Source organism: Bombina bombina, chromosome 5 (assembly GCF_027579735.1).
Source record: "Bombina bombina isolate aBomBom1 chromosome 5, aBomBom1.pri, whole genome shotgun sequence".
Classification (NCBI taxonomy): Eukaryota; Metazoa; Chordata; class Amphibia; order Anura; family Bombinatoridae; genus Bombina; species Bombina bombina.
Window position 1 is genome coordinate 171,598,440 of NC_069503.1, and position 18,905 is coordinate 171,617,344.

Sequence of the window (18,905 nt, forward strand, 5' to 3'; positions counted from 1 at the left end):
ATTCAAACCCATCATCTCCGGGAGGACTACTCCTGCCTGCAGTAATAGTGGAAAAATCTGGAGCAGAGGAAAATGTAAGTATATTTCTCTTACGTTAATTACATTCAAGACTTGGTTTTCATCAAAGGTCATAGTCAACAGATATGCATAATAAAAAGAGAATGCAATAACACTGATGATTAAAAACTCTTTGGCATAGGGGGAGAAATCATGCAAAATCATTAGGAATTTTTTTAGACCCTATATTGTATCCTATATGTAGGAGTCTCTCCTTCACATCATAGCGACATCAACCTCTCTGAAGCTAATATGTATGTTTCTAAAAAATGTTTTACGGGCCTCTCCTTATTGACGAGACTTCTTAGAACATTTCACCTGAGCAGAGAGCTTTAAATCATCAGACCCTTACTGTGAGTTTCAAATGAGCTGTAGTTTTCTGAGAAATGTGAATTATTACATTCCTTGACCCCTGTGTCATGTGACATAACCCAATTACAGTTTCATATACATATACTGTGTGCTCTGGCACATGCTGTAAATGTTGATAGATACTTCCTGCTATTGATCACTGAGGGGCCGAATTATCAAGCCTTCAGGCTCGCTGGAAACAGTCGTTATGAAGCAGCGGTCTAAAGACCACTGCTCCATAACTTGTCCGCCTGCTCTGAGGCTGCGGTCTTAAATCCGCCCGATCCTATACGATCGGGCTGATTGACACCCCCTGCTAGCGAATCTGCAGGGGGTGGCATTGCACAAGCAGTTCACCAGAACATATGCTGTCGGCATTTATCAATGTGTGGCGGACATGATATGCTACATCGTATCATGTCCGCACGCACTTTAGTAAATTGGCCCCGAGTATCTATAAGCAAATTACACAGATTACACTGGTATATTAGTTTACATGTAAACAACTTTTATTTCATGTATTTTTTTCAGGCAAAAATACCTTCACGTTTAAATGCTGCGCTTTCATATGAATTATATATTTTTTGGAGTACAGAGACCCTTTGTCCCTAATATTGAATTATATTTTTATGGCTATTTATGTTAATGTTATGGATAGATCTGGTGGTTTGCATTAGGGCTAAAAATATAATTAAAGGGACACTAAACCCAATTTTTTTCTTTCATGATTCAGATAGAGCATGCAATTTTAAGCAACTTTCTGATTTACTTCTATTATCAATTTTTCTTCTTTCTCTTGCTATCTTTATTTGAAAAAGAAGTCATCTAAGCTAAGGAGCCAGCCAATGTTTGGTTCAGAACCATGGACAGCATTTTTTTATTGGTTCTGTCCAATCAGCAAGGACAACCCAGGTTGTTCACCAAAAATGGGCCGGCATCTAAACTTAAATTCTTGCTTTTCAAATAAAGATACCAAGAGAATGAAGAAAATTTGATAATAGGAGTAAATTAGAAAGTTGCTTAACATTGCATGCTTTATCTGAATCATGAAAGCAAGATATTGCTTCACAGATTATTGTAGCTGTCTATCATCCTAATCAAACCAGTGGTGTAATTTTTGGCATGGTAACATTATGCCATCCTAATATCATCTAAAACCAATAAAAAAACACCTTGTTTTAAAACTATAAAATTATCTGCAACTCCAGTCTACAAAAATGTAGCTGTCATGAAATAAGTCTTTTTAAAAAATGAGCTTCCAGTATCAAATCAAACTCTTCCATACAGAATTACTGAAAGAATCCCCAATAAGCTGTGGCAATCAGGTGTGTTTAACATTATATGTAAGTAATGTATTACACCATATCCATTCAAATAAAAAATACATCATCTCTATTTCAAATAAAGTAAGGCTCTTGCCTTTTGAGAAAACCGCATTTGGCAAAATGTATGTTAGGCGTGAGTTACGCCATTCAGTCTGTTGTCAGAGCTTTACTTTATTTGGGTAATTTTATAGTTTTTAAACTTTTTTTTGTTTTGTTTTATTGGTTTTAACTTATTTTTTAATATGGTAGTAGTAGTTTTATTTTTGGTCCCCTTGGTTATGAAAGCTTTGGATTTGGGTAACAAATTTGAGATTATGAGGTAGATTTATCATACCCCGGGCGGACATGATTTGCTATAGTGAATCATGTCCGCCCTGCATCGCTGAATGCTGCATACGCTGTCGGCATTTAACATTGCAAAAGCAGTTCTGGTGAACTGCTTGTGCAATGCTGCCTCCTGCAGATTTGCAGCCAATCGGCCGCTAACAGGGGGTGTCAATCAATCCGATCGTATGAGATCTGGCGGATTGATGTCCGCAGCCTCAGGGGCGGTGGACGAGTTAAGGAGCAGCGGTCTTAAGTCCGCTGCTTCTTAACTTCTGTTTCCGGCGAGCCTGAAGGCTCGCACGGAAACAGCTGCATATAGCAGCATTCGGGGGTTAGTAAATCGGCCCCTATTTGTACTATTAAGTGTGTGCCATAAGGTAACTTTATATTTTATTTTATTACAAGATTACGGCATGTGGGTACACCTGTGATTTGATATACTAATAATTAGTGCATTAAATGTTATTGTTACAGTTGGGTGTTATAGAGCTTATTTTTGAGTTTTCCTTTTCTTTTACCCTGAAATGCCTGTAGTTATATTGCAACTCCAACATTTTCTCCACAATCTTAAAAGATATTAGTAACGCTAGAAATGCTGGATATGTAATGTATTTAAAGCAACGCTTACCATGAGAATAGTATGCAAATGTATGTATACTTGTAGAATGTTAGATCCTTTTAAGGACTAGTAAATACAGTAAAATTGCATAATCAACAAATGCATGATAAAAAGACAATGCTTTAGCACTTAGGGGTAGATTAAACAAGCAGCAGATGCTGCTTTCTACACCTAAAACGTAAGTTAAGAAGCTGCAGTCGTAAGACCGCTGCACCTTAACTTCTCCGCCACCTTTTAGATGGCGGGCTGCAATCATCCCGATCCAATCTGATGGGGATGATTGACACCCCTGCTTGAAGCCGATTGGCCGCAAATGTGCAGGGGGCGGCATTGCACAAGCATTTCACAAGAAATGCTTGTGCAATGTTAAATGCCGACAGCGTATGCTACATCGAATCATTCCGCCCAGCACTTGTTAAATCTACCCCTATGTCTCAACTTCAAATGAGTAGATTTTTTTTTCGAAATGCCGACAGCACATTAGTAAATCGGCCCGGTAGCCAGAAGCACATCATACAGTTGTCAAATAGTATGCAATATTACTGATTTGTTAGTGTGCACCGCTTATGTTACAGACTGTGAGAATACCTGAGCTCCAAGATGGCCGCCCCAGTACAAAGAGGCGGAGCTACACCATCAGACAGCAATTCACAGATTCAAATAGGAACACAGCTTTAAAGAGAGCTGCAGCAACAGGAGGGAAAGCAATATCATAGTGATTAGTATTTATTCTAGTGTAGTTATCAGTTTAAAGGGAAGTGAAATCCAAAAATGTTTTTTTTTTATGATTCAGACAGAGCATGTCATTTTAAACAACTTTATAATTTACTTTTATTTTCAAATTGTGTTCGTTCTCTATAGGGAGGTAAGCTCATGAGTGTGCACGAGTCTGCAGCACTATATGGCAGCAGTTTTGCAGAAATGTTATCTATTTGGACGAGCACTAAATTGCAGACTGTTTCTCACCATGTGCGCCAGACACCCAGCTAGGTATCTCTTCAATAAAGAATACCATGGGAATGAAGCACAATTGTATGCTCTGCTGATTTTTGGGTTTCGTACCCCTTTAAGGCATACACAGATGACTAGGGGGTCGATCACAATGTTTTAGAAAAAGTATGTCATGATTATCAACAGAAAACCATTAAAGTCTATGGGGAATGTTGTAGCTAAATCATTGTAAGTGACCCCTAGGTCATGTGATGCTGTTTGCACCGTGCATATGTCTGCTCAGTGATGAGGTCACACTCAGAAATCAGAAAGTGAGTGGTGCGATGTCTGTATTGCATAAAGGATCAATATTTGCTGAAAGAAATTATTTAATGCAAAAATATTGATACATGTAATACCTACTGCAATGTGTATGGTGGGTACAGATTGTTCTCCAGGACATTTTTAATGGATGCACCACCCGTTGATTTAACTGACCACCCGGCTAAAACTTTAGCCAAAAATAAACTACAATTACCTAATATTACATTTTTTTAAATGTCTATTGTTCAAATTATCATTAAATACATTTATGTAAAATTATGCAATTTATTTGTGCTTTGGGTAGCAGAAAATGTAATGATATTAAAAAGTATTACACCGCCCCCATATGGCTACTTTATAATGACAATTCTATGGAAAACACAGGTACAGTATTTATAGGGAAGACATGTGATATTATTATTATTATGCTTTATTTATGAAGCGCCATCATATTCCGCAGCACTGTCCATGGATACAGTTCATTTAAATAAAACAATATAAAACTTGTAAGAGACAGGATAAAATTTACAAACTCATACAGGAGGAATTGAGGGTCCTATTCCTGTGGGAACTTATAATCTAGACTGGTAGGAGTTTGAGAAACAGGAGGTGAGGACTGTAAGATTGAGAAAAATGTTAATGCAGAGTTAGATGAGGGAAATTTTGTTAGGTAAGAGAAATAATATTGAGTTGGGTGGTAGGCTTCTCTGAACAGAAAAGTCTTCAGGGAGCATCTAACGGTAGAAAGATTAGGGCAAAGACTGACAGCACGAGGGAGAGTGTTCCAGAGGGTAGGTGCTAAACGACAGAAGTCCTGCAGTCTAGCATGAGAGGAGGTGATAGTCGCGGGTGCAAGGAGCAGGTCATTGTTGGATCTTAGTGGGCAGGCTGGAGTATACTTGTTGATAAGCGAGGATAGGTAGAGGGGAGCGGTGTTGGTGAGAGCTTTGTATGCAAGAGTGAGAATTTTGAATTTAATTCTGCTGTGAATGGGGAGCCAATGAAGGGACTCGCAGAGAGGCGCAGCAGATACAGAGCGTCGGGAAATGTGGATCAGCCTGGCAGAGGCATTTAGGATGAATTGAAGGGGGGAGATGCGGGAAAGAGGAAGGCCAGTAAGTAGGTTATTGCAGTAGTCAAGTCAGGAAATAACAAGGGAGTGGATTATTTGCTTTTTGGTGTTAGCGCACAGAAAAGGTTGAATCTTGGAAATATTGCGTAGATGGTTGCAGCAGGATGTGGAAAGCGATTGAATATGGGAGACGAAGGATAGATTTGAGTCAAGTGTCTCAGCAGGCAGCGGACTTGGGGCGATGGGGAAATAGTGATGCCGTCAACAGGTATAGAGAAGTCACAAGGCGGCGTAGAACTTGAGGGGGGATAAGAAGGAGCTCAGTCTTGGACATGTTAATCTTTAGGTGGTGACAGGCCATCCAGGAACAAATAACAGATAAGCAATTGCTGACATGAGAAAGGACTGAGGGAGAGAGAGCAGGGATGGAAGGACAGAGGTAGATCTGGTTGTTGTCAGCATAGAGGTGATATTTGATGCCACAACTGTTGATAAGTTTACCCAGCGAAGAAGTATAAATGGAGAAGAGTAGAGGACCCAGAACAGATCCTTGAGGTACTCCAACAGACAGTAGCATTGGAGAGGAGGAGTCGCCGGCAAATGACACAGAAAAAGACCTGTGAGAAAGATAGGAGTGAATCCAGGAAAGAGCAGTGTCACAGAGGCCAAAAGAGCTAAGGGTCTGTAGGAGGAGGGGGTGGTTAACTGTGTCAAAGGAAGCTGAGAGGTCAAGTCAGATTAGTATAGAGTAGTGACCAATATTTTTAGCAGAGAGAAGATCGTTAGTAACCTTTGTAAGGGCAGTCTCAGTTGACTGTTTGGGGCAGAATCCGAATTGCAGGGGGTCAAGCAAGGAGTTGGCGGAAAGGAAGTGGGTTAGGCGATTGTAAACTAGTTTTTCAAGGAGTTTTGATGTTAGTGGAAGCAGTGATATGGGGCGGTAGCTTTTAGGAGAATTTGGATTGAGGGAGGGTTTTTTGAGTATGAGAGTGACTTTTGCGTGTTTGAAAGAAGATGGGAATGAGCCGGTAGAGAGAGATAGGATGAAAACATGGGTAAGAGCAGAAGTGAGGGTGAGAGATAGGGAGGGTATTAAATGGGAAGGGATAGGGTCGAGCGATCAGGTAGTGAGGCGTGAGGAATATAGTAAGGAAGAAACTTCATTCTCAGTGGCTGGATGGAAGATGCAGAGGGAGTAACTGGGCCTGTTGTTGGAATATTGCAGGTTGGTGTTGGGATGTTGCTTCGGATAGCACATGTTTTGTTTAAAAAGTAGTCTGCCAGGTCTTGAGCACTAAAGTCAGACGGGGGGGGGGGGGGGGTGGAGCAGGTGGGTAGAGGAGAGCGTTAAAGGTTGAGCAGAGTCGTTTAGGGTTTGAGGAAAGATTAGATATGAGAGTAGAGAAGTAGGTTTGCTTGGCTAAGTGAAGGGCAGAAGTGTATGAACGAAGAATAAACTTATGTATGAAATCAGGTTCAGAGTGAGTTTTCCTCCAGACACGCTAAGCAGTACAGGAGCATTTTTGCAAATAGCGTGTTTGCTGAGAGTGCCAGGGCTGCAACTGACGAAGTGATGTGATAGGCAGGGCATAGAACATTTGAGGATATTGAGTATCCCAGTGATATCAATCCAGTCTTGATCAAAAAAAGATTGTCATCTTCATTTCTGCAATTGTTTTTTATAGTCAAATTTCACCCACCGTTTGCCTTATTTAGAGGAGCTACTCTGGGTTTGAGTGATTTTGTCAGTATAAAATGCATTGCAGATGTTATCAGTTAAAGCCAATTAAGGGAAACAAATGTAGCAGGGTTAGCCTTTAATCAGCATGGTGCATTTCCAGTTCAGTGAATAAGAAAAATCCACAATCTTCAGAGCTAAACTATGTAAATAATTGTTCCATTATACATAATTAAACCTTTTATACAACAATCACTTGGTGTTTACTATCACTTTTAATAGCACAATATTCAGCTATCCTAAAAACGTGTTTACATATAAATTCTATGTGGGTTGATATATATACATAGGGGTTAATACATTTTATTAGTAGTTGTGATGTGGGGGGATGGCGGTTTAGAGTCTAATACATTTTATTATTAGTTGCAATGTGGGAGACTGGTGGATATAGGGGTTTTGATGTGTCTGGTTAGACTTTTACTGGTGTTTTAACTTTTTTTTGTTTTTTCTTAGGTGCCGGCTGATCATATACTGCAGTAAGTCACTGGTGACTCCAGAAATATTTATTCCCGCACATTTCTGTACCTCAACGGTATATCCGACTTACGGCAGTATCTGATCTGCCGGCACCGTTTATGTAATTCACCTGATGTGCGAGGTGAACCTACGCCGTATATGTAATCTCACCCTTGCTGTGAGGAGATAATTATTTATCAGTATTTCTAAATTCTTTATTTTAATTGACGGTTCATGTTTGCTCAACAGTTTTTTAGAGATATATTAACAGCTTTTGCAAATAATAGATACGTTTCTACAAAAGATAAAAGATAGACTGTCATTTTGCCTTTGTTATAGTAAACTGCGTATGCAGGAGACTAGGGGAAAAATCTTCCCTGTAAATTTAGGCTAAACATTGATTGTAGAACAAATCAAAGCAATGACCTAGATTTGGAGTTTGGCTTTAGCCGTGAAAACCAGCGTTAGAGGCTCCTAACGCTGGTTTTAGGCTACCGCCGGTATTTGGAGTCACTCAAAATAGGGTCTAACGCTCACTTTTCATCCGCGACTTTTCCATACCGCAGATCCCCTTACGTCAATTGCGTATCCTATCTTTTCAATGGGATCTTTCTAACTCCGGTATTTAGAGTCGTTTCTGAAGTGAGCGTTAGACATCTAACGACAAAACTCCAGCCGCAGGAAAAAAGTCAGTAGTTAAGAGCTTTCTGGGCTAACGCCGGTTTATAAAGCTCTTAACTACTGTACTCTAAAGTACACTAACACCCATAAACTACCTATGTACCCCTAAACCGAGGTCCCCCCACATCGCCGACACTCGAATATTTTTTTTAACCCCTAATCTGCCGACCGCCACCTACGTTATGCTTATGTACCCCTAATCTGCTGCCCCTAACACCGCCGACCCCTGTATTATATTTATTAACCCCTAACCTGCCCCCCACAAAGTCGCCTCCACCTACCTACACTTATTAACCCCTAATCTGCCGACCGCAAAGCGCCGCCACCTACGTTATCCTTATGTACCCCTAATCTGCTGCCCCTAACACCGCCGACCCCTATATTATATTTATTAACCCCTAATCTGCCCCCCTCAACGTCGCCTCCACCTGCCTACACTTATTAACCCCTAATCTGCCGACCGGACCTGAGCGCTACTATAATAAAGTTATTAACCCCTAATCCGCCTCACTAACCCTATAATAAATAGTATTAACCCCTAATCTGCCCTCCCTAACATCGCCAACACCTAACTTCAAACATTAACCCCTAATCTGCCGACCGGAGCTCACCGCTATTCTAATAAATGTATTAACCCCTAAAGCTAAGTCTAACCCTAACACTAACACCCCCCTAAGTTAAATATAATTTAAATCTAACGAAATTAATTAACTCTGATTAAATAAATTATTCCTATTTAAAGCTAAATACTTACCTGTAAACTAAATCCTAATATAGCTACAATATAAATTATAATTATATTATAGCTATTTTAGGATTTATATTTATTTTACAGGTAACTTTGTATTTATTTTAACCAGGTACAATAGCTATTAAATAGTTAAGAACTATTTAATAGCTAAAATAGTTAAAATAATTACAAATTTACATGTAAAAGAAATCCTAACCTTAGTTACAATTAAATCTAACACTAGACTATCAATAAATTAATTAAATAAACTACCTACAATTATCTACAATTAACCTAACACTACACTATCAATAAATTAATTAAATACAATTGCTACAAATAAATACAATTAAATAAACTAGCTAAAGTACAAAAAATAAAAAAGAACTAAGTTACAAAAAATAAAAAAATATTTACAAACATAAGAAAAATATTACAATTTTAAACTAATTACACCTACTCTAAGCCCCCTAATAAAATAACAAAGCCCCCCAAAATAAAAAAAATGCCCTACCCTATTCTAAATTACTAAAGTTCAAAGCTCTTTTACCTTACCAGCCCTGAACAGGGCCCTTTGCGGGGCATGCCCCAAGAAATACAGCTCTTTTGCCTGTAAAAAAAAACATACAATACCCAAGCCCCCCAACATTACAACCCACCACCCACATACCCCTAATCTAACCCAAACCCCCCTTAAATAAACCTAACACTAAGCCCCTGAAGATCATCCTACCTTGTCTTCACCTCACCGGGTATCACACCGATCCGTCCAGAAGAGCTCCTCCGATGTCCTGATCCAAGCCCAAGCGGGGGGCTGAAGAGGTCCATTATCCGGCTGAAGTCTTCATCCAAGCGGGGCAGAAGAGGTCTTCCATCCGATTGAAGTCTTCCATCCGAAGTCTTCCATCCGATCAGCCAATCAGATTGAGCTCGCATTCTATTGGCTGTTCCGATCAGCCAATAGAATGCAAGCTCAATCTGATTGGCTGATTGGATCAGCCAATCGGGTTGAACTTGATTCTGATTGGCTGATTCCATCAGCCAATCAGAATATTCCTACCTTAATTCCGATTGGCTGATAGAATCCTATCAGCCAATCGGAATTCGAGGGACGCCATCTTGGATGACGTCATTTAAAGGAACCGTCATTCGTCGTTCAGTCTTCGGCCAGGATGGATGTTCCGCGGTGGAGGTCTTCAGGATGCTGACGCTTCGCTCCGGATGGATGCCGCTTGGATGAAGACTTCAATCGGATGGAAGACCACTTCTGCCCCGCTTGGATGAAGACTTCAGCCGGATCATGGACCTCTTCAGCTCCCCGCTTGGGCTTGGATCAGGACATCGGAGGAGCTCTTCTGGACGGATCGGTGTGATACCCGGTGAGGTGAAGACAAGGTAGGATGATCTTCAGGGGCTTAGTGTTAGGTTTATTTAAGGGGGTTTTGGGTTAGATTAGGGGTATGTGGGTGGTGGGTTGTAATGTTGGGGGGCTTGGGTATTGTATGTTTTTTTTTACAGGCAAAAGAGCTGTATTTCTTGGGGCATGCCCCGCAAAGGGCCCTGTTCAGGGCTGGTAAGGTAAAAGAGCTTTGAACTTTAGTAATTTAGAATAGGGTAGGGCATTTTTTTATTTTGGGGGGCTTTGTTATTTTATTAGGGGGCTTAGAGTAGGTGTAATTAGTTTAAAATTGTTGTAATATTTTTCTTATGTTTGTAAATATTTTTTTATTTTTTGTAACTTAGTTCTTTTTTATTTTTTGTACTTTAGCTAGTTTATTTAATTGTATTTATTTGTAGCAATTGTATTTAATTAATTTATTGATAGTGTAGTGTTAGGTTAATTGTAGTTAATTGTAGGTAGTTTATTTAATTAATTTATTGATAGTCTAGTGTTAGGTTTAATTGTAACTTAGGTTAGGATTTCTTTTACAGGTAAATTTGTAATTATTTTAACTATTCTAGCTATTAAATAGTTCTTAACTATTTAATAGCTATTGTACCTGGTTAAAATAAATACAAAGTTACCTGTAAAATAAATATAAATCCTAAAATAGCTATAATATAATTATAATTTATATTGTAGCTATATTAGGATTTATTTTACAGGTATTTAGCTTTAAATAGGAATAATTTATTTAATAAGAGTTAATTAATTTCGTTAGATTTAAATTATATTTAACTTAGGGGGGTGTTAGTGTTAGGGTTAGACTTAGCTTTAGGGGTTAATACATTTATTAGAATAGCGGTGAGGTCCGGTCGGCAGATTAGGGGTTAATGTTTGAAGTTAGGTGTCGGCGATGTTAGGGAGGGCAGATTAGGGGTTAATACTATTTATGATAGGGTTAGTGAGGCGGATTAGGGGTTAATAACTTTATTATAGTAGCGCTCAGGTCCGGTCGGCAGATTAGGGGTTAATAAGTGTAGGCAGGTGGAGGCGACGTTGTGGGGGGCAGATTAGGGGTTAATAAATATAATATAGGGGTCGGCGATGTTAGGGCAGCAGATTAGGGGTACATAAGGATAATGTAAGTAGCGGCGGTTTACGGAGCGGCAGATTAGGGGTTAATAATAATATGCAGGGGTCAGCGATAGCGGGGGCGGCAGATTAGGGGTTAATAAGTGTAAGGTTAGGGGTGTTTAGACTCGGGGTACATGTTAGAGTGTTAAGTGCAGACGTAGGAAGGGTTACCGCATAGCAAACAATGGGGCTGCGTTAGGAGCTGAACGCGGCTTTTTTGCAGGTGTTTGGTTTTTTTTCAGCTCAAACAGCCCCATTGTTTCCTATGGGGGAATCGTGCACGAGCACGTTTTTGAGGCTGGCCGCGTCCGTAAGCAACTCTGGTATCGAGAGTTGAAGCTGCGTTAAAAATGCTCTACGCTCCTTTTTTGGAGCCTAACGCAGCCTTTATGTGGTCTCTCATACCAGAGTTGTTTTTATGGTGCGGCCAGAAAAAAGCCGGCGTTAGTTTTTCGGGTCGTTACCGACAAAACTCCAAATCTAGCCGAATGTGTTCTTTTTTTCAATACACGAAAAAAGGATACATGCGCAGATATAGTCTAAAAATAACATTTTTAATTATGTTATTACTTTATTAGAAAATCTCAGCGTACAACAGAAAGTCATACAGTCACAGAGTTACACTTTACAATATAAATTGTATATACATTTCTTCATAGGCTCTGATTTAAACTGCCTGAAAAAATTATATGTAAATTTACTATACTCAGTTGTGAGCAAGGGAATAGCGCCAAATAATTTGATGCAGTTCATTGCAGCCCATTCTCAAATAGCAATCAACAATAAACAATGAACATTGAGTATACTAAGAACAATACCTCCCCTAAAGAAAGGCTAGGGGAACTAAAAGGTATTTGTAAATAGTGCCCGTCATTTTCAGATCATCCCCTACTAACTAAGTCCAAGGGAGGAGAAAGAAGGGAAAGAGAGGGATATAGCTATATCCACCAGCCTTTAATTCAAGGAAGAAGAGTTACCAACAGGTCCTGTAATTGTGGGTAGGGATGGTTCCCAATACAATTTCATGTCTAAGAAATTATATAATTTGTTACGCTTCAGGAAGCCATACTCCCCCAGAGACAACAATTCAGCTGTTCCACATCTGTTTGGAAACAGAGAGGGAGATTTTCCAATGTCTGGCTATTAAGAATGTAGCCCCATTTCATCCAATCTGTAAAAGATGTGTTCTAATTATTAATGGTTGAGTTTTAATTAGAGATTCGGGCTTTAGATAAATACAAATTAATGGCGATTCTTGCCCTATACAAGCAGATTAATACATTATCGGACATAATGGATGGAGATAGAACAATTCTACCAAATCGATTTTATTGTTCATTGCCATCATTTGCTACCAAGAAAAGGGCAGGAAGTGGCAGAAAAGTGGGAAAGGAGCTATATATGTCCTTAATGTGTAATGAGGTACAAGGGGTCTGAGCATTCATGTGTCCATGTCTCTTGCCCAATATAGTATTACTAATGATTGATGTTTAGGGATATCTAGTCAGGCAGTAAATGTTGTTTTTAGTCATACAGGCTTGTCCAATCAAGCCATAAAGGGCCATTATACACTCATTTTTTCTTTGCATAAATGTTTTGTAGATGATCTATTTATAAAGCCCATAAAGTTGTTTTTTTTTTAAATTTTTATAATTTTGCTTATTTTTAAATAACATTGCACTGATTTTCAGACTCCTAACCAAGCCCCAAAGTTTTATGTGAATACCGTCAGCTACCTTCTCCAGCTTGCTCCTGTTTGTGTAAAGGGTCTTTTCATATGCAAAAGAAGGGGGGGGGGGGGGAGTGTCTTATTTCCCACTTGCAGTGGGCTTTCCAACTGCCTTTTCAAAAGAGCTAAACTGAAAGCTTCTAAGTACGTTTTTAAACCATTTTATACTGGATTTTTATATCAGTATCTGTGCATCTTATTCTTTATAGTAGTGTCTATTACATGCAGTTATATGAAAATGAGTGTATACTGTCCCTTTAACCTGTCATTGGGAGGAAGGAGACTAGGGGATGCACAACCATTTCCAATCGCTTTGACTGAAACGGTCAGATGCAAACCACCAAGTCAGGAGGTCCATATAGCTAAAGGTAGGCATCAGCAAGTTATAGGGTAGATCACAGTCATTTAAAAAGAGTAGTAATTTAACCCTATGGCCCCTAGTTATCAAGCCGTCAACCTCAAATACGCTGGAATTCCGCAGCGTATTTGTGGCGAGACTGATTCGCCTTAGTTATCAAGCCCTACACACTGGCAAAAGTAGAATTTAGTGACGTAAGCTTCGATCCGCCAGACTCAGTCCGACACAGATTGATTCTTACGTCACTCCAGATGTTCCGCACACAAGTGCGGCACAATCTGACTACTTTTGCTAGTTATCAAAAAACTAGCAGGTACGCTTGGCACTTTTCCGGCCCAGCGTACCTGGTTTTCAAACCGCCGTCCTGGAGGAGGCGGATCCCATAGGAATCAATGGGAGTCTGACCATAGCGAAAGTTCATGTTCGCTGCTGCCAGATATCCCATTGATTCCTATGGGAGCTGTCTACACCTAACACCCTAACATGTACCCCGAGTCTAAACACCCCTATCTGTCCCCCCCTATACCGCCGCAACTAAATAAATGTATTACCCCCTAAACCGCCACTCCCGGACCCCGCCGCAACTATAATAAACTTATTAACCCCTAAACCGCCGCTCCCGGACCCCACCGCAACTATAATAAACTTATTAACCCCTAAACCGCCACTCCCGGACCCCACCGCCACCTATATTAAACGTATTAACCCCTAATCTGCCGCCCCTACACCGTCGCCACCTATAATAAATTTATTAACCCCTATCCTGCCCTCCCTACACCGCCACAACTATAATGAAATTATTAACCCCTAAACCTGTCTAACCCTAACACCCCCCTAACCTAAATATTAATTAAATACATCTAAATATTATAACTCTTATTAACTAAATTAATCCTATTTAAAACTAAATACTTACCTTTAAAATAAACCCTAATATAGCTACAATATAAATAATAATTATATTGTAGCTATGTTAGGATTTATTTTTATTTTACAGGCAAATATCAATTTATTTTAACTAGGTACAATAGCTATTAAATAGTTATTAACTATTTAATAGCTACCTAGTTAAAATAAAGAGAAATTTACCTGTAAAATAAAAACTAACCTAAGTTACAATTACACCTATCACTACACTATCATTAAATAAATTATTCCTATTTAAAACTAAATACTTACCTGTAAAATAAACCCTAAGATAGCTACAATATAACTAATAGTTACATTGTAGCTATTTTAGGATTTATATTTATTTTACAGGCAACTTTGTATTTATTTTAGCTAGTTAGAATAGTTATTAAATAGTTATTAACTATTTAATAACTACCTAACTAAAAGAAATACAAAATTACCTGTAAAATAAATCCTAAGCTAAGTTACAATTAAACGTAACACTGCACTATCATTAGATTAATAAATAAATTACCTACAAATAACTACAATTAAATACAATTAAATAAACTAACTAAAGTACAAAAAATAAAAAAACTAATTTACAAAAAAATAAAAAAAAATAAGTTACAAACATTTAAAAAATATTACAACAATTTTAAGCTACTTACACCTAATCTAAGCCCCCTAATAAAATAACAAAGCCCCCCCAAAATAAAAAAATGCCCTACCCTATTCTACATTAAAAAGTTAACAGCTCTATTAGCTTACCAGCCCTTAAAAGGGCCTTTTGCGGGGCATGCCCCAAAGAATTCAGCTCTTTTGCCTGTAAAAAAAAAATACAACCCCCCAACATTAAAACCCACCACCCACATACCCCTAATCTAATCCAACCCCCCCCCTTAAATAAACCCTGAAGATCATCCTACCTTTAGCCGTCTTCAGCCAGCCGACCACCGATGGAACAGAAGAGGAGATCCGCAGTGGCCGAAGTCATCATCCAAGGGGCGCTGAAGAAGTCTTCCATCCGACTGAAGTCATCATCCAAGGGGCGCTGAAGAAGTCTTCCATCCGATTGAAGTCATCATCCAGGCGGCGTCTTCAATCTTCATCCATCCGGAGCAGAGCCATCTTCAGACGAGCCGACGCGGAGCCATCTTCTTCCACCGACGACTGAACGACGAATGACGGTTCCTTTAAGTGACGTCATCCAAGATGGCGTCCCTCGAATTCCGATTGACTGATAGGATTCTATCAGCCAATCAGAATTAAGGTAGGAAAAATCTGATTGGCTGATTAAATCAGCCAATCAGATTGAAGTTCAATCGGATTGGCTGATCCAATCAGCCAATCAGATTGAGCTTGCATTCTATTGGCTGTTCCGATTTTGATAACTTTGGCGGCGGCGATGGTAGGCGAGCTTAGGCGGGCGTATTGGGCCGGCGAAGGCAGGTAAGTAGACACGTTGATAGCTAGAGGCCTATGTGTTCTGTTGGTATTGAAATATAGGTTATTTTAATTGTTTGAATTCTATAATGTAAGATTTTTGTTAAAATTAGTTGTAAATGTGTTGTTCCCATTGGAAAAAACAATAACAAATCAAAAACCAATATAAGGCCAAACCGAGCTCCCACATGAATGAAATTTGAACAAGACAAATTTTGCTTTGCTCCCATGATATTCTGTGTTGAAGAGATATAAAGGTAGACATCTGAAGCTCTACATGTCAGGAAATAGTGTTACCATGTACTGCTCTTGCAAATGGATAACATTCTTGCAAAACTGCTGCCATATAGTGCTCCAGAAATGGACTGGCTCCTAAGCTTATTTCCTGCCTTTCAACAAAAGATACCTAGAGAACGAAGAAAAACTCATTATAGAAGTAAATTAGAAAGTTGTTTAAAATCACATGCTCTATCTGAATCATGAAATAAAAATGTTGTGTTTCATATTCCTTTAATCACACTTATTAAACTTTTCACATTACTTTATATAACAACCTGTGTTACAGAAACCTTAAAAATGTTCTTGCGGAAATGAAAAAATGATGGTCTTTTGTATAATAGAAGCAGTAATTTGACTTCCACCCACATATGAAATTAATACTTGTTCATTCAATGCAATGCATATTCAGCTGCATTTATCAGATGCTCAGTCTATATATAACATGTTAAGCTAGTATGTAGGTTAGAAAAAAGGAAATTTATGCTTACCTGATAAATTGATTTCTTCTACGATACGACGAGTCCACGGATTTCATCCTTACTTGTGGGATATTATCCTCCTGCTAACAGGAAGTGGCAAAGAGCACCACAGCAGAGCTGTATATATAGCTCCTCCCTTCCCCTCCACCCCCAGTCATTCGACCGAAGGTTTAGGAAGAGAAAGGAAAAGCTAAAAGGTGCAGAGGTGACTGAAGTTGTAAATAATAAAATATATAATCTGTGTTAAATTGACAGGGAGGGCCATGGACTCGTCGTATCGTAGAAGAAATCAGTTTATCAGGTAAGCATAAATTTCCTTTTCTTCTACAAGATACGATGAGTCCACGGATTTCATCCTTACTTGTGGAATACAATACCAAAGCTACAGGACACGGATGAAAGGGAGGGACAAGACAGAGACCTAAACGGAAGGCACCACTGCTTGAAGAGCTTTTCTCCCAAAAACAGCCTCAGAAGAAGCAAAAGTATCAAATTTGTAAAATTTGGAAAAAGTATGAAGGGACGACCAAGTCGCAGCCTTAAAAATCTGTTCAACAGATGCATCGTTTTTAAAGGCCCATGTGGAAGCCACAGCCCTAGTAGAATGAGCCGTAATTCTTTCAGGAGGCTGCTGTCCAGCAGTCTCATATGCCAGGAGGATTATACTCCTCAGCCAAAAAGAAAGAGAGGTAGCCGTAGCTTTCTGACCCCTACGCTTTCCAGAACAAACAATGAATAATGAAGATGATTGACAGAAATACTTAGTTGCCTGTAAGTAAAACTTTAAGGCACGGACCACGTCCAGGTTATGTAACAGACGCTCCTTCTTAGAAGAAGGATTAGGACACAAGGAAGGAACAACAATTTCCTGATTAATATTCTTATTATAAACAACCTTAGGAAGAAAACCAGGTTTGGTACGTAAAACCACCTTATCAGAATGAAATATGAGACAAGGCGAATCACATTGTAATGCTGAAAGCTGAAGAAATAGCAACTAAAAACAGAACTTTCCAAGATAACAATTTAATATCTATGGAATGCATGGGTTCAAACGGAACCCCTTGAAGAACTCGAAGAACTAAATTCAAACTCCAGGGAGGAGTAATTGGTCTAAATACAGGCTTAATTCTGGTTAGAGCCTGACAAAAAGACTGAACATCTGGCACATCTGCCAAACGTTTGTGAAGCAAAATTGACAAACCAGAAATGTGTCCCTTTAAAGAACTTGCTGATAACCCTTTCTCCAATCCTTCTTGGAGAAAAGACAGAATCCTGGGAACCCTAACTTTACTCCATGAATAACCCTTGGATTCACACCAATAAAGATATTTACGCCATATCTTATGATAGATTTCTCTAGTGACAGGCTTTCGAGCCTGTATCAAAGTATCGATGACCGAATCAGAGAATCCTCGCTTAGATAAAATCAAGCGCTCAATCTCCACGCAGTCAGCTGCAGAGAAATTAGATTTGGATGTTGGAAAGGACCTTGAATGAGAAGGTAGCAGAGAGGACATGTCCACTAAATCTGCATACCAAGTCCTGCGTGGCCACGCAGGCGCTATCAGGATTACTGAAGCTCTCTCCTGTTTGATTTGAGCAATCACGCGTGGAAGGAGAGGAAACGGTGGAAACACATAAGCTAGGCTGAACGACCAAGGCACTGCCAAGGCATCTATCAGTTCGGCCTGGGGATCCCTTGACCTGGATCCGTAAAGTGGAAACTTGGCATTCTGACGAGATGCCATCAGATCCAGTTCTGGTCTGCCCCTTTTGCGAATCAATGAAGCAAACACACCTGGATGGAGTTCCCACTCCCCCGGATGAAAAGTCTGACGACTTAGAAAATCCGCTTCCCAATTTTCTACTCCTGGGATGTAGATTGCCGACAGATAACAAGAATGGGCCTCCGCCCATCGGATTATCTTGGATACTTCTATCATCGCTAAGGAACTCCTTGTTCCCCCCTGATGATTGATATATGCCACAGTCGTGATGTTGTCCGACTGGAATCTGATGAATTTGGCCGAAGCCAACTGAGGCCATGCCTGAAGTGCATTGAATATTGCTCTCAGTTCCAGAATATTGATTGGAAGTAGAGACTCCACCTGAGTCTAAACACCCTGAGCCTTCAGGGAATTCCAGACTGCACCCCAGCCCAGAAGGCTGGCATCCGTTGTCACTATCACCCACAAGGGTCTGCGGAAACAAGTCCCCTGGGACAGATGATCCGGCAACAACCACCAAAGAAGAGAGTCTCTGGTCTCTTGATCCAGATTTATCTGAGGAGATAAATTCCCATAGTCCCCATGTTCTAGCATGCACAGCTGCAGTGGTCTGAGATGAAAGTGAGCAAACGGAATGATGTCCATTGCCGCTACCATTAATCCAATTACATACACTGAGCCACTGATGGCCGAGGAATGGACTGAAGTGCTCGGCAAGTATTTAGAATCTTTGATTTTCTGACCTCCATTAGAAATATTTTCATGTCTACCTGTGGAACTAGTGAACTCTTTTCTATGTTCACCTTCCAACCGTGAGTTCTCAGGCAAGATAGGACTGTGTCCGTGTGATATTTTGTCAGATGAT

At 39.6% G+C, this 18,905-nt stretch overlaps 1 protein-coding gene across 1 annotated transcript in view; it reads left to right on the top strand.

Annotated features, from left to right (window-relative positions):
- Positions 1 to 18,905, top strand: part of LOC128660139 (sodium channel protein type 4 subunit alpha-like) — a 659,663-nt gene that overhangs the window by 287,718 nt on the left and 353,040 nt on the right. The window contains 1 exon segment of the mRNA XM_053713786.1: positions 1 to 74. This exon segment is cut by the window's left edge and continues 310 nt beyond it. Coding sequence (XP_053569761.1) covers positions 1 to 74 — 74 coding nt within the window.